This window comes from Protopterus annectens, chromosome 12.part0 (assembly GCF_019279795.1).
Source record: "Protopterus annectens isolate FY-2018-M chromosome 12.part0, PAN1.0, whole genome shotgun sequence".
Taxonomy (NCBI): Eukaryota; Metazoa; Chordata; order Ceratodontiformes; family Protopteridae; genus Protopterus; species Protopterus annectens.
This window is the reverse complement of record NC_056746.1, coordinates 1,575,362,247-1,575,376,459: the sequence shown is the minus strand read 5'-3', so window position 1 is coordinate 1,575,376,459 and position 14,213 is coordinate 1,575,362,247. Positions and strand designations below refer to the sequence as shown.

Below are 14,213 nucleotides of genomic sequence, written 5' to 3'. Positions count from 1 at the left end.
GGTTTGGAACATACACACAATATACCCTTTCAGTTAGCAATTCCCACTGTAGAATACCAGTCCAGTTTCTTATTTGTGCTTCCATAAAATTAATACATTCTGTTCCTTCTAGTTTCTGTGGTACAACAGAAATTCCAAGTTTGCCCTATGTGCTCCAGCTTCTAATTCTACCATTTTATGAAACATCTCTTCTTGAGCAGTCTCACACTCAGCCAGCCTTTTCTTCACATCGACCTCTAATTTTTGTAGTTTATCAGGTCATCTTAATATCTTTTTAAAGCTTTTTCCATTTTTTCAGCCTTTAGTTATTTGAGTTGATATACTCCTTCAGTGTTTCCTTTATTTTAATCAGCTTTGACTTATGTTTTCCTCTGGATTAATGGAATTCATGTCTTGCACCAAAGCTGGAACTTGAACTGCTTTTAGCTGAACAGCTGCAGGATTCTTCCCAGCCAGTGTTTTCTCCTCACCTTTTGTGGCTGATTTTCTTGTAGGTTCTCTGAATTTCTTTTTTGCTGGCATTCATGTAGTGCTTTTACTAGCCAGTTGCTGAAATTTACCCAAAAAGACAAATCCACTTTCCTTTCTGAGTTTCTGTTTTCACAATGGGAGAGCTGAAATTAAGCTTTTACTTGATGTGTAGCCATCTTTCTTGAGAAGTCAGCTAAACTGTGAATTCTGCAAGTCATTCTGAGACAAATATCACTTAGTAAATGCTCACTCATGCCCTGAGTAAAGGTGTACAGGTAAGTGTTTCACATTAACACATTTGAAACTGGTTGCACACAAAACATGTTTGTTAACACTAAGCATGGGACCTAGATAGTCTGTTTATGTAATATTGTTGTGAATTGGTTTTAGGTTAAAGGCAACATGCAGTATACCTATATGATTTCAGATAGTAGTCTGCACTGTTTCCTGTCAGTTACACTGTTCATACATTTCCCTGTCACATAATCTCAGGCAAAAATGTTGAGAATCTCAAAAAACTGCAACAGACTGTTTATATTGTTCCCTTTGCAAAGCCACATTTACAATAATTTCATCATAAATTTGTTAAACCATTCTCTTTCAATGAGTATCAGGTGAGCTATTTATAATATTTGGTGTTACAAGACCACAGGTGAAATTTCATGTACCATTTAGTATTATAGGGAGTTGGGTAAATTGTTACACCATCCTTTCAGAAAAGACCAGAGATAAACTGTTTATATTATTCTGTCATAACATTTTAAGGTAAATGGTTCATAGGTTGGTACTAGGCTATCAGCTCTAGGGCCTGTACAAGCCTAGCCATAACAATTCCCTGACTATTTCTTCCCACAGTATTATTCTTACCAATCAAAGGGCCTCAAATAAACTGGTTATGAGGACTCAGTCAAGCTGTCTGTGCTGATGTTCTTTGTGTTTCACTGCTGCAGTCATCACATTTAGGTTATCCCTGCCAGGGTTTCCCACGGCCGGCCCGAATACCATAGGCTTAGTATTTCTGCTTTGGTTGCTGTCGCTTCAGGACTGACATCATGTTGTCAGTAGTATAAAGTAAGGCAGCCGACCCCATTACATCAGTCTTTCTTGCCATGGAGCCCAAAGCAGAAGCAGTTCGCATGAGTGCTGGTCGGCTGCTACCTGAGTTTCATCTACCAAATTGAAGCTGAAGTCTTCTACAGCGAAGTACCCTGTTGGGGATCCTTTTTTTTTGCACTAACCGATGTCAGAAAAAGTTAACAATTGTCTCGCCTGTGGAAAGCAAATACCACACCGAGACTTTCATTCTTACTGCGTCACTTGCTTAGGCCCAGACCACGATGTCCCCCGCTGCTGCTTCTGTGCTTTGTTCAATGCCAGAACTATCTGTTGTCGGACCCTTATTGTAACTAGATATTTTTGCTTAGTCCTCGAACTCCGATATGGCTTTGGTAAGCCATCTGACAGCAGACCTTCCGAAAAAACATAAAGATAAAGACAGAGACAGACCGCACAGGTCCAAACCTTCGAACAATGCTCCTGTTAAGCTAGTTGTCAGTTCTCCGGTCCTCAGTGAGGAACATTCGCAGCACCTGATGCCCGCTTCTGTGTATTCACAGCCGCTACCGAGACCCTTTCAGAGTCCGGTATGCTGCAAAACTCTTCTTCAACTAAGGATCCTGCAGTCGTCTCTACCTTGGATGGGTCCAGAGCTGCTGAGCAGACACTGGTTTCTGAGGAAGTCCTTTGCACTACCGATTCTTGACGCAAACCTACATCTTCTTTTGCGACTACCGTTCTTTTGAAAATGACCGAGTTCCTTAGGCCCAGAGTATGAACCACCCCAACCGACGACCCAATCTCAGGCACTTGCCTCCTTGCCTCAGTCTCAAATGCTTAAAATGGAGGAAGACCTTATCATGCTGATCAGGGGAAGCGAAGCTACCCCTTCCAAAAAGAAAAGAGATCTATCCCCTGTAGTTTTGTCTGAACAGGAGTCCAAGGACTCTGATGCATCTGAATATGAAGACATGCAACCCCTCTCTGCTTATGAGGATTCTGATGCAGAGGATTCATTTCCTTCAGCCTATCCCCCAGAGGATTTTTCCTTTGGGGAAACCCTTCATACCTTAAGGGAGCATTTGCAATGGTAAAGTCATTACTACCCTCAGTCTAAAAAGAGACTCAGGGAGTTCTTAGATCTTTCATAGCACAGACTTTTGACCATCCCCCAGTCCTGGATGTTGTGAAGGATGTTTTCTTGGAATCCAGTTTTACTCCTGACACCCTCCCTCTTGCAACCAGAAAACCAGACAGGTACTACAGAGTCCCTGACTCATACAAATTTCTTTTTAAAAATCCTACTGCTCACCCTGAGGTAATTTCCCAAGGGCCTAAAGGGATTAAAGCAACCTCTGCTAAGAATCCCACCCCCTCAGATAGGGATTCCCGAGCACTAGACAGATGGGGTAAAAAGTATGCACCTCAGCTACTCTTGGTATCAGAGCACAAAACTGTCAGTTCCATATGCTAAAATTTCAGCAGCATACCCTGGAACTCCTCAAACAAAAATAAATGTCTTATTTTCCTGCTTGTGTAGAATCTAAAGAGTTACAAGAGTTAATGCATTCTGCAAGTCAAGTAACTAAACACACCTTGCACTGTGGTTTTGACACCCTAGAAGCTTCTTGTAGGGCAACAGTTACCGGATCTGTCCTTGGAAAGCATGCATGGCTTAAGGAACAGCCCTTGCCAGACCATGTTAAATCTAAATTGTTGGATGCCCCCTTGTACAAAGACAACTTATTTGGCACTAAGGCAGAAGAGGTCTTAAAAAGATGGAAGAAAAAGCAAAATCTATGCAGACAGTTAAGGATGTCTTACAGGTCCAGCCACCCAGGTTCAGCAGGGATTGTTCCACAAAGCACTGGTCCTTTCCTGCTCCCTCCAGGCCAGTTCAGCCCAGACCCCCGGGGAACCAGACCCCCCAGACAGCAGCCACAGGGAATGCAGAGATCTAAGCAGTGGACTACCTTCACTTCAAAGCCAGGGAGGTCTAAGCCACCCCCTCTTGGTAAGAACTCACAAAGCAAGTCCTTTCACTGCTCTCTGTGAGGGCAGTAGAGCACGTTCCTGCAGAACAGAAAGGCCAAGGTTTCTACTCTAGACTTTTTCTGGTAACCAGAAAAGAGGGCACCTGGCACCCCATCCTCGATCTATCCATTCTAAGCACTTTCCTGGTGATCCCAAAATGCTCACCCTCCAGCAGCTGCTACCCATGGTCTCCAAGGATGCTTGGCTAGCCACCCTAGACCTAAAAAAGGCCTACCTCCACATTCCTATCAGGGCATCATGCAGGAAGTATCACTTTCAGTTCTCTGCTCTTCCCTTTGGCTTATTTACTGCTCCCAGAGTTTTCACAAAATGTCTGGCTCCAGCCATTGCCTTTTGCAGACAAAGGAATATCCAGATTTACCCATACTTAGATGACTGCCTAATCCAGGCAAACACCCAGGAAAAACTGCTCAAGCACCTGGCCTTTGTAAAGTCCCTACTAACCTCCCTAGGGTACACAATTAAAGAAAAGAAATCCAAACAGGTACCCACCCAAAGGATTATATTCCTGGGAGCAAGCCTGGACACAGTATCCCAGATGGCATTCCTTACACCAGAAAAGCAAACTTTCCTGACAGCCTACTTCTCTCAACTAGTCACCAGACCCCAGCTGTCTGCAAGGAAAATCCGGCAAGCTCTGGGGTTCATGGCATCTTGCATTCTAATCATTCCATATGCCAGACAGCATGTGAGGAAAGTTTAATGGTACCTAAAAAGCCTTTGGTGTCAACACTGTCAAGACCTGGAGACTCTTTTACCTATAATACCTTACCTCAGAAAATATTTCCTTTGGTGGGTAACAGCATGCTTCCACAACAAGGGACTACCTTTCTCACCACCCCCTGCCGCCCAGACCCTCACCACAGACGCATTTGACTGTACTTGGGGTGCACACCTGGATGGCAGGTGCATACAGGGCCACTGGAGCCCACAGCAAATCCATCTGCACATCAACCAAAAAGAGATGCTAGCTGTCCAGCACGCCGTGATAGCTTTCAAGCCCCTTCTCTTCCCAGGGACTCTCCTGATCAAAACAGACAACACCATTGTGATGTGGTATATCAACAAGCAGGGAGGGACTCACTCCTACCCTCTATGCAGGCTGGCCATGACCCTTTGGCCCACAACCTCTGCCATGCAACTCCACCTGTTAACACAATTCCTACCAGGCTCTATCAACTCTCTGGCAGACCACTTAAGCAGAAATCTTCTGGACCCACACAAGTGGCAGCTCAACAGAAGAACCTTCACCCTAATAACTCAGAAATGGAGCACCCCGATGGTCGACCTCTTTGCCTCCCACACCAACCATCAGCTCAGCAGGTTCTGCACCAGGGAGCATCACTGCATGGCTTGGAAAGTGGATGCCATGTTCTTCCCCTGGGTCAATCTATCGGTCTATGCCTTTCCTCCTCTACCTCTCATCCCCAGGGTACTGCTCAAAATAAAGGAGGAAAAACCAAGGACAATTCTTATAGCTCCAGACTGGCCTCACCAGCACTGGTACCCCTTGCTGTGCAGCCTGTCCCCACTGCCACCATGGCATCTTCTTCAGATTCCAAACCTCCTGATCCAGAGGGAAGGGGAATTCATGCATCCCCAATTGCAGACACTTAATTTGACAGTTTGACTTATTCCCTAACCCCTAATCAATCTGCCAACCTTAGTAAACAGGTTCTAGATGTTATACATGAGGCCAGATGCCCTAGCACTAGAAAGTCTTATGCTGACAAATGGAAAAGGTTCTGCACCTAGATTCAGGCTAAGGGAGCCAATACGGCACAGCCCTCCCTCCCTCTCATCCTGGATTACTTAGCTGACCTGCTACACAGTGGCCTCTCTTTTTCCTCTATTGAAATTCATGCCTCTGCTATCTCTGCTCATTTTCCCACTGAGCAGCCCCTTTTCTCTCACCCTTTGATCAAACAGTTCCTAAGAGGGGCTAACAACTCGAGGCCACCCAGAAGAGCACCAACCCCAGCTTGGGACGTTAACTTTGTGTTGGAAAAGCTCATCCTTTGAACAAGCCTCTTCAGCAGAGCTAAAATTTCTCTCCTGGAAGACAGCTTTCCTTCTGGCCATCACTTCAGCCAGAAGGGTCTCCGAGCTGTAAGCACTCATGGCTGTGGAACCCTGCATCATTCTTCCATGCTGACAGGGTATCCCTCAAGACTAACCCATCCTTCATGCCCAAGGTGGTGTCCAGTGGCTCTCAACCAATCCATTCATTTGCCCATCTTTTTTCCTAACCCACAGAACAAGGGGGAAAGGATCCTGCCCTCTCTAGATGTGCACAGACAGCTCAGATTCTATCTAGACAGGACTAAATCCTTCAGAAAGTCTGATCAATTGCTGGTTAGCTTAGCTGCAGGGGCTGAGGGTAAAACCATCTCCAAACAAACCATTTCCAAATGGATAGCACACTGCATCCATTTCTGCTATGAACAACATGGAAAGCCTCCCACCAAGGGGGTCAGGACACACTCAACCAGAGCAGCTTCCACCTATGCAGCTTTCCTCAGAGGAGTCCCCATCTGGGATATCCTGGAGGCTGCCACCTGGACATCTATTCACACCTTTACCAAATATTACCATCTGCCTGTCTTCTCCAAATCCAGGGCAGGGTTTGCCTCTGCAGTATTGCAGGGCATCCTAGCCAGCCCCTAGTTTCCTTGACTGCCTCCACCCATTTCCTCAGCTTTGGGAATCAACCCAAATGTGATGACTGCAGTGAAACATGAAGAACATAGTACAGTGGTATACACGTACCATAAATGTAGATGTATGAGTGTATTCACTGTTGCAGTCCTGATTTCCCTCCCTCCATCCCCCTCTTCTTTCTTCTCTTTCCTTACAAGGGCCATATTGGTATTTACTTTTGACTGATGGGGTTCTTCCACCACATGGGGGCTCCTGACAGGTTAGGGCAAGAAAAACTGATGTAATGGCGCTTGCTGCCTTACTTTATACTACTGACGACCTGAATCCTGTAATTTCAGACCATGCTATCCTTGTTCCTTCTGTTCTTCTTTAAGTATGTGTTACCACAGAAGCCTTTACTCATTCTGCAGATTGTCCATCCTGCCTCACATTCCAGTTTATGCTTTTGTCCAGGAACTTAATGTTGTTGCCATGTAGTAATGGTACAGACCACTGCACTCCAAATGTGGCGTCAGAGTTCTTGGTGAAGAGAAGGAATAGCCTTCACTTGCTAGGAGTCCATGCTGCTTGCAGTTGTGGTATTCCATCATAGTACTTAGCCCTAGAAAATAGTGTTGAAGATGATTAATACAGGAGGATTGTTTTGAGAGGATTTAAATCTAGGGATGAGAAAATGTTACTGTCCTTTTATTGGACAATGACAAGGCCTCATCCTGTGTACTGAAGTGATACAGAGAGAGGAAGAGGCTAAATTAATAGAGAGGCTACAGATAACAGTAAGTATATTGAAGTGGTTAGTCACATGAAATATGAAAGCAGTACATCATTTAAATATGTTGTTAGCAGAAAGGAAAGAAGTGACAGAGGGAATATAATCTAAGCATATAAATGAAGTAGGAATGTACTTATTATTGGATAGAACAAGAGGAAGAATCAGAGGGGAAGAAGTAGTACAGATGTTAAATAACTGGGGGTTTGCATAATGTTTAAGGCATTTACTTCCCAGACAAGAGATACAGGGTTCAATTTTCACCAGGGGAAATTAGCAAAGCTTAAAATGGCCCACAAGGGTAGCTAGTCTAGTACTTACTTGTTATATTAAAAATTGATAGGTCAAACAGTGATTAGATCAAGTTGTTGAATATGACAGCATATTCATAGATTCTTTTCTTGTTTTTTTGTCTCATTGTAGATATGAGGATAACTTTCTGCTTATGGGATCCATGACAGAGTTAGACTCTAAACCTCTGGTGAGAGAAAATGAACGCTTGCTGGAGATGGTGACTTCACTGCGTGCGCAGGTGAACCAGGAGCGACAGAGAAAAGAACAGGCTGAACAGGCGTATTCCACTGTGCTACAGGAATACTCTGAGCTGGAACAGCGGATGTGTGAGATGGAAGGCTGCAGGGCACGTGTCAAGGAACTTGAGATGGAACTGGTTGAGCTCCAACAGATGAAGCAGGTGAAAAAATACTTGCTGAGTAGAGAAGATAACCTTTCCGAAACCTTGCTTGAGCCGCTGAATAATACTCCTGAGTCTGATTATGTAGACATTCTCGATGGAGACGGGAGCAAGTCTCAAAGCTTCTCATTAGTAGCTGGTCAGGGGAATGCAGTCCGCAAAAGCTGCAGTGATACAGCTCTCAATATTATCGTAACAAAAGATGCTGTGACACGACATGAGGGCAACTACACACTGCATGCCAACAATGTACGCAAGCGAGGTATGTCTATTTTGAGAGAAGTTGATGAACAGTACCATGCTCTTCTGGAGAAGTATGAGGAGCTTCTGAGTAAATGTCGACGACATGATGAGGGGCTGCGACATACAGGTGTGCAAACCTCCCGTCCCATCTCTCGGGACAGCTCTTTTAGAGACTTCCTGTGTGAGGCCCATGAGCCAGAAGATAGGATTACCACAGAGAAGAATATCAGTAAGCATGTTGACGCAGTGGACAAGAGGCTCGAACAGAGTCAACCTGAGTACAAAGCGCTGTTTAAGGAGATCTTCTCTCGAATTCAAAAGACGAAAGCAGATATTAATTCAAGCAAAGTTAAAACAAGTAAAAACAAGGTTTCCAAGTAAACCCTTGCCATATAGCATGTATTTTTTCATGTATTTTATCTCCCTTAATTAGAAGACAAAAACAGATATTAATTCGTGAGTTAAAAACAAGGTTTCCAAGTAAACCCTGCCATATAGCTTGTATTTATTCTAGTATTTATTTATTAAAGAAAACACTTACATCTCTTATTTGCCTACTTGTCCTAGAATACTCTTACTAGTGTGACAACCAGAACATTGCAGTTTTACCTTTATAGTTTGAATGTTGATACTGCAAAGATTTTTACTTCCCTTAAGAGTACAGTAAGCGATAGGCTGTAAAATGCTTTAACTTTTTTTGAACCAGAGAAAGTTTTTAGGATATTCAGCAAACTTAATACTATATATTTTTATATGTGTGCATGTCTCACAGGGGTGGATTTTTAATGATTTTATTTCTTGCATTATATTAAAATGCACTTAACTAGTAAACTAATGACAGTTTATTAATGGAAAATAATGCCAGTATTATATGTGAGTCAATGCTGCCAAATTTTTAAAATGGTAAATTCTAATCAAGTTAGGAAGAGGATAACAACACTTTGCATAGCTGAGCAAGGTATGGCCAGCAGAAGCTTAAATGGAAGCTGTTACTTTTACTTTTGTAGGTATATGTAATTAAGGAATATACACTCATTTTTAGGTAAGCTTCCTTAAAGAATACTTGCATTTTACAAATAGAGTTATTAAAGGATGCTTCGCTTACACAAGTAGAGTTATGTAAATTTAACACACATACACTTTAAATTATGGCTGAAAGTTTGCAGTGCTAGAATTTTGGATTCACTACATCAGAATATGTTAGAACTCTGTATATGCTGTACCAGCTTTTGCTCATATTGTTTGGTTCCACTTTGGGCATCTCAGGTTTCACTGATGGAATTTGGTTGAAGCTTGATCTGCTGATCATGGAAATGCAGACAACTGGACTTTCCCCTGACCCATGTTGAACCTTATTTTGGTGGTTCAGTGAGATGTGAGTCACTGAAACAGATTGATTTTGTGAGTCAACAGATTTTTTTTTGTTCAACTATTCATACATATGTGTAAAGACCACGGACCAGTCTGAGTTATCTGCTACTGTGTTGCTAATCTGTATGGTTTTAAGCTGGAGTCAGTAGGACTTGAACATTATTTAGGCTGTGTTTGGTTCTATTTTTGTTGGCTAGAAAGGCATTGGATTAAAGATCATACTCTTAGATCCTTTATGCTGAGTATGTTTTGACGTATAACAATGAAGTTCTTCAACTTAAACATTCTCATGCTTGCTTTGTATCTTTATTTACATCTGCTGCATTGTCCACTGCAGTATTTACTTTGCTCCGTATTTATTCAGATGCACCAAATGTAAAAAGCATCTGCGGTATGTGGGAATTCAGCAATCAAAAGAAATATTTTCTGTATTTAAAGGCTGTGCTCCAGGTTTTTGTATGCCTTAAGCATTCTTTATATTGTTACAGAATTATCCAGGAAAAGGGTGATATCTTTTTTTTTTCTATATTAGTTTTGTCTGCCAGCATTTATCTTAACTTTATACACCTGTCTTGTTTTTATAGGTGTAGTAGGTGGCCCTGCATGGCTTCAAAGAAAGTTCATTATGAAACTATGCACAAAAAAAATGGATAGAAACTAATAACAGCATGTAACACCTTGAATACATGGTTGCAGGTACCCTGACATATTATAAGGAACATCTGTAACAATGTTTTCAAAAGACCAGTCCTTCCTATATAACACAGTAAATTCTAGCACTGCAATCTTTCAGCCGTAATTTAGTGTCTGTGTATTTTTTATTTATTTTCCTCCCATGTTACAAAGACATGCATCTGGAACATTTCTCCGTGGGCCTCCGCTGAAAATTGGCTTTGTTCCAAGTTGGACTTTCCCGGTCAACAAATGTTAAATAAGTAAATATATAAAAACAACAGAGGAGCTTCCTAGGTGTTCTAGCCAAATTTGCCTTACAAAGTATGAATACTGTTTTGGGTCTGTCCTAAAAATATGCTGTGTCTAGTGAGAATAACCTTAAATAAATGCCATGAGACCTTTTATATTTTGTCCTGAGTTATCACCAGTTCAGACAAGTACAGTTTTAGTCTAAAGTCTAATTTGAAGAATGAAGTTATGTTATGAACAACCTCAAAAAGCATTCATTATTTATTTTTGTAAAGTTCTTAAAAATTAAGCCAATAAGTTTTAATATTTTAGCTTTACCTTGTAAGGCATTAGTGCTATACTTAAAATGATTAAATTTAATAACACCCAAATCCTTATATTCTGTCAGCTTCTGTAACTTGTCAGGGCCTAAGTTTATTTGATATTCAACCACTGTTTTCCCAAAATGCAAAGTAGCACATTTATCTGTATTAGGTTTTAGTCCATTTAAGTCTAACCATTCAGCCACCAAACACGTCTAAGTGTTGAAGTGGTCAACATCCTCTCTGAACGTAATAACACTACCTAGTTTAATATCATCCGCATACTTGGTCATTCAAACATTAGATATCTTAAGAATAAATGAAAATACCAGGTTAAACAATACTGGAACTAGAACTGGGGGATCGCTTTGTTCACTTCAAGCCAGTTAGATGTGACATTTTCTGTCCTTTGTCTCTGCAGTAAACCACAAGCCAGTTAGCCATCCAGTGAACAATGTGTGGATTAACTTTGTGTTTTTGCACAATATCAATGATAGCGGAATGTGGGACACTGACAAAAGCCTTAGACAAGTCCAAATAGACTACCACTACAGACATAACCATATCTAAGTTAATTGTCATAGGGTCATAAAATTCAGTTAAATTAGTGAATATAGTGTTTTCTTGTGAAATCATGTTGCACGAGGTGCATTAAACATCCCTAAAAGTCTTGATTAAGAAAGGAAAGTAGACACTTCCCCAGCAGGTAAGTAAGACTGATAGGTCTGTAATTACTTGTATTGATGATTGAGCCCCTCTTATGACCTGCAATTACGTCTCCAAATTTCCAACTAGCAGGAACAGTGGCAGAATATAACCGATTATTAAAAAATCAAGTGATAGTAGTCAAAATTTATTTACATCAATATCACCATAAACTGCTGGAATATTATCAGGTCCCATGCTCACACAAGGGTCAAACACTCAAGTCTGAAAAGACTCAAGTCAGCCACGTGGATGATCTTAGCCTATTTCCTTTCAGAGCTGCATTTTATGGAAAGCTTGAATATGCAGTACCAGGAAGTATTATCTGGCTGAACAAAAAGGTTCCCTATTAAGTTCTCAAAGTATCAGACAGAGTATACTCCCCTGTACCTTCTGAGTTTTTTTTTTGAGAATGGGCTATCATATACAACAGTTAAGATGTACTTGCTAACCATTACAACATGCCTTCCTCTGGATCCCTCATGGTATCTCACTCAACAGTTAAGCAGTTTTTGAGGGGGGCTTTCACCTTAGACCAACCATGGGGACCATACCTCCTCCTTGGGACTTAAGCTTTGTAGTAAAGAAGCTGACATTGCCCCCTTTTTGCATCAGTTTCTTCAACAGCTTTAAAATTTATGTTATGGAAGATTCTAGTCTTAGTGATTATTTATTTACTCTTTGTTGACAGGTTAGTCAGACTAGGGTAGTGTCTTTTTTCAGGGGATTTCTTTATGGAAGACCCTGTTTTTAGTGGCTATTTATTTATTCTTTGATGACCAGGTTTGTCCCACTAGGCCAGTATCCTCTTTTCAGAGTACACTCAAGGTGGTATTCATGTTGACTTGGGGATGTTTTAACAGGGCACCTCTCCTACTCTATTTTCAAAAAAATGCCATGGAATCTTTTACATCCACCTAAGCTATATCAACTCAGGCAGATGGAATTCTATTTAACATCTCATTTAAAGGATGGCACACTAAAGAGTGCAGTACCTCCCTTATTGTGCACAGCAATGGAAAATTAATCCATTTACCTGGTGTGGGAATAGAACCCACAGTCTTCCGATCTTCTAACACTAAAGGCAAGGGTGCTGCCTGTTGAGATACTGACATAGCTTTTACCTCTTCCAGGAGAATTTCGGAGAGGCAAGCCTTGATGTGAACAGAGCCATATACCGTTTTTCACCAAGATAGGGTAAGCCTTAGAACTAACATTTCCTCATTACGAAATGTGGTCTCAGGGAATAAAACCAGTCTTCTATCCTAGGCCTTAGAGCAAAGTTAAGAAGGTGTGGTACTGAATGGATGTGCACAGAAACTTAAGACACTGCATTGAGATGACAAAGGAATTTAGATAGACTGTTTTTGTCTCCATTACGTCTAGTAGTCAAAGCAGACATCGTTTACACATTTTTATATATTGCTAACTAATTGCATTGCCTTCTGTTATGACTGCAGCATGCAGGCAGTTGGTAGGATCACCTAAGCTGGTGTCATAGATTGAGTGTAATAGTTAAAGTACTCTCCTTTTCACAGAGACAGATAAAGATAAAATGATGTTGCTTATATGGATCTAATAATAGAAGATCTGATCTCACAGCCCTCCAAGAAAGAATAAGGCAAGCCTTACCCTTCTGTCAGAGTATGCTTTTTTTCCTCCAAGGTGCATTAAACTTAGACTTAGCATAATTATGTTTGGAGTTGTGGGAGGAGCTTTGTCCTCATAAGGAAGGTCCAGAGGGCTTGTCCTCTATAAAGTGTTGCATTTCCTGACAAGCTTGAGTACTTGTTAGACAGGCCTGAAATGTTTGAGCTCATGCAGTATGAGGAATTATTATATTACAAGCTCAGGTAACTTGAGGACATAGCGGAGTCTATGGCCACCATGGCAAAGCACTAGGAGGTCAGGTAAGGGCATACAGAGCATACATCTTTCTTCAGAAGTATAACATCTCAAAATTATTTGTGATGCAGCTAAAAGGACCTCAGTCCACACATGCTTCAAACATTGCAGACTGAGTGTATCACCCAGAAGCATCCTGAGGTTTGTAGTTCTACAGATGTTCTTCGTGTTTCACTGTTGCAGTCATCACATTTGGGTGATCTGCTTGCAGTAGCTCTCAGTTGGCCTGATTAACAAAGTCTTGGGTCCTGCATTGGTTGCTGTCCCTTCTTCCATGACGTCAGGTCGTCAGGGGTATAAAGCATACAGCCGACGCCATTATATCAGTCTTTCTTGCCGTGCAGTGCCCGAAGCAGAAGCAGTTCGCAAGTGCCGATCAGCCGACTCCTGAAATTTTCGTTTTCGAGTTTCACAACTGAAGTCTTCAACTAAAGCTAAGTACCCCATTAGGGAAACTTTTTCTTGCTCCTTACCGATGTCAGTAAAAGTTAATAATTGCATTTCTTCTGGAAAACAAATACCTCACAAAGATTTTCATTCGTACTGTATTCTTTGCCTAGGCCCTGACCACAACGTACCTTGCTGTCGGTTTTGTGCTTTATTGAATCAGTGCACTATCCATCATCGGTATATTTTCGCCTCTAAATATTTCGGTTCTCAGTTCAATTATCCAGAAATGTTGTCGGTAATCCATCCGACTACCAGAATTCCTAAAAAACACAAAGGTAAAGACAGAGTCAGGCTGCCTAGGTCCAAAGCTGCCGACGACGCTTCTCCTAAGCCAGTCGCCAGTTCGCCGGTACTCAGTGAGGCACTTTCACAGCCCCTGATACCCGCTACTTTCTGATTCGTAGACCTCTACTGAGATCCATGAGTCTGGTATGCCACGAGATGCTTCAACTGTGGGACCTGCGGATGTCTCTACCTTGGATGGGTTCGGAGCCACTGTGCAGGCACCGGCTACTGAGGGTGTATTCAGGCCTACAGACTTGCATATTAAACCAACGCCTCCTTCTTTAAGGCCTAAACCTTGAACCATGCCTAGAAAACCGATGCC

General features: G+C 41.8%; 1 protein-coding gene across 1 annotated transcript in view; it reads left to right on the top strand.

Annotated features, from left to right (window-relative positions):
- CDR2L (cerebellar degeneration related protein 2 like) overlaps positions 1 to 9,606 on the top strand; it is a 379,334-nt gene extending 369,728 nt beyond the window's left edge. The window contains exon 5 of the mRNA XM_044090524.1: positions 7,436 to 9,606. Within this exon, the coding sequence (XP_043946459.1) occupies positions 7,436 to 8,330 (895 nt within the window). The 3' untranslated portion in view covers positions 8,331 to 9,606. The remainder of the gene's footprint in view (positions 1 to 7,435) is intronic.
- Positions 9,607 to 14,213: the final 4,607 nt, after the last annotated feature.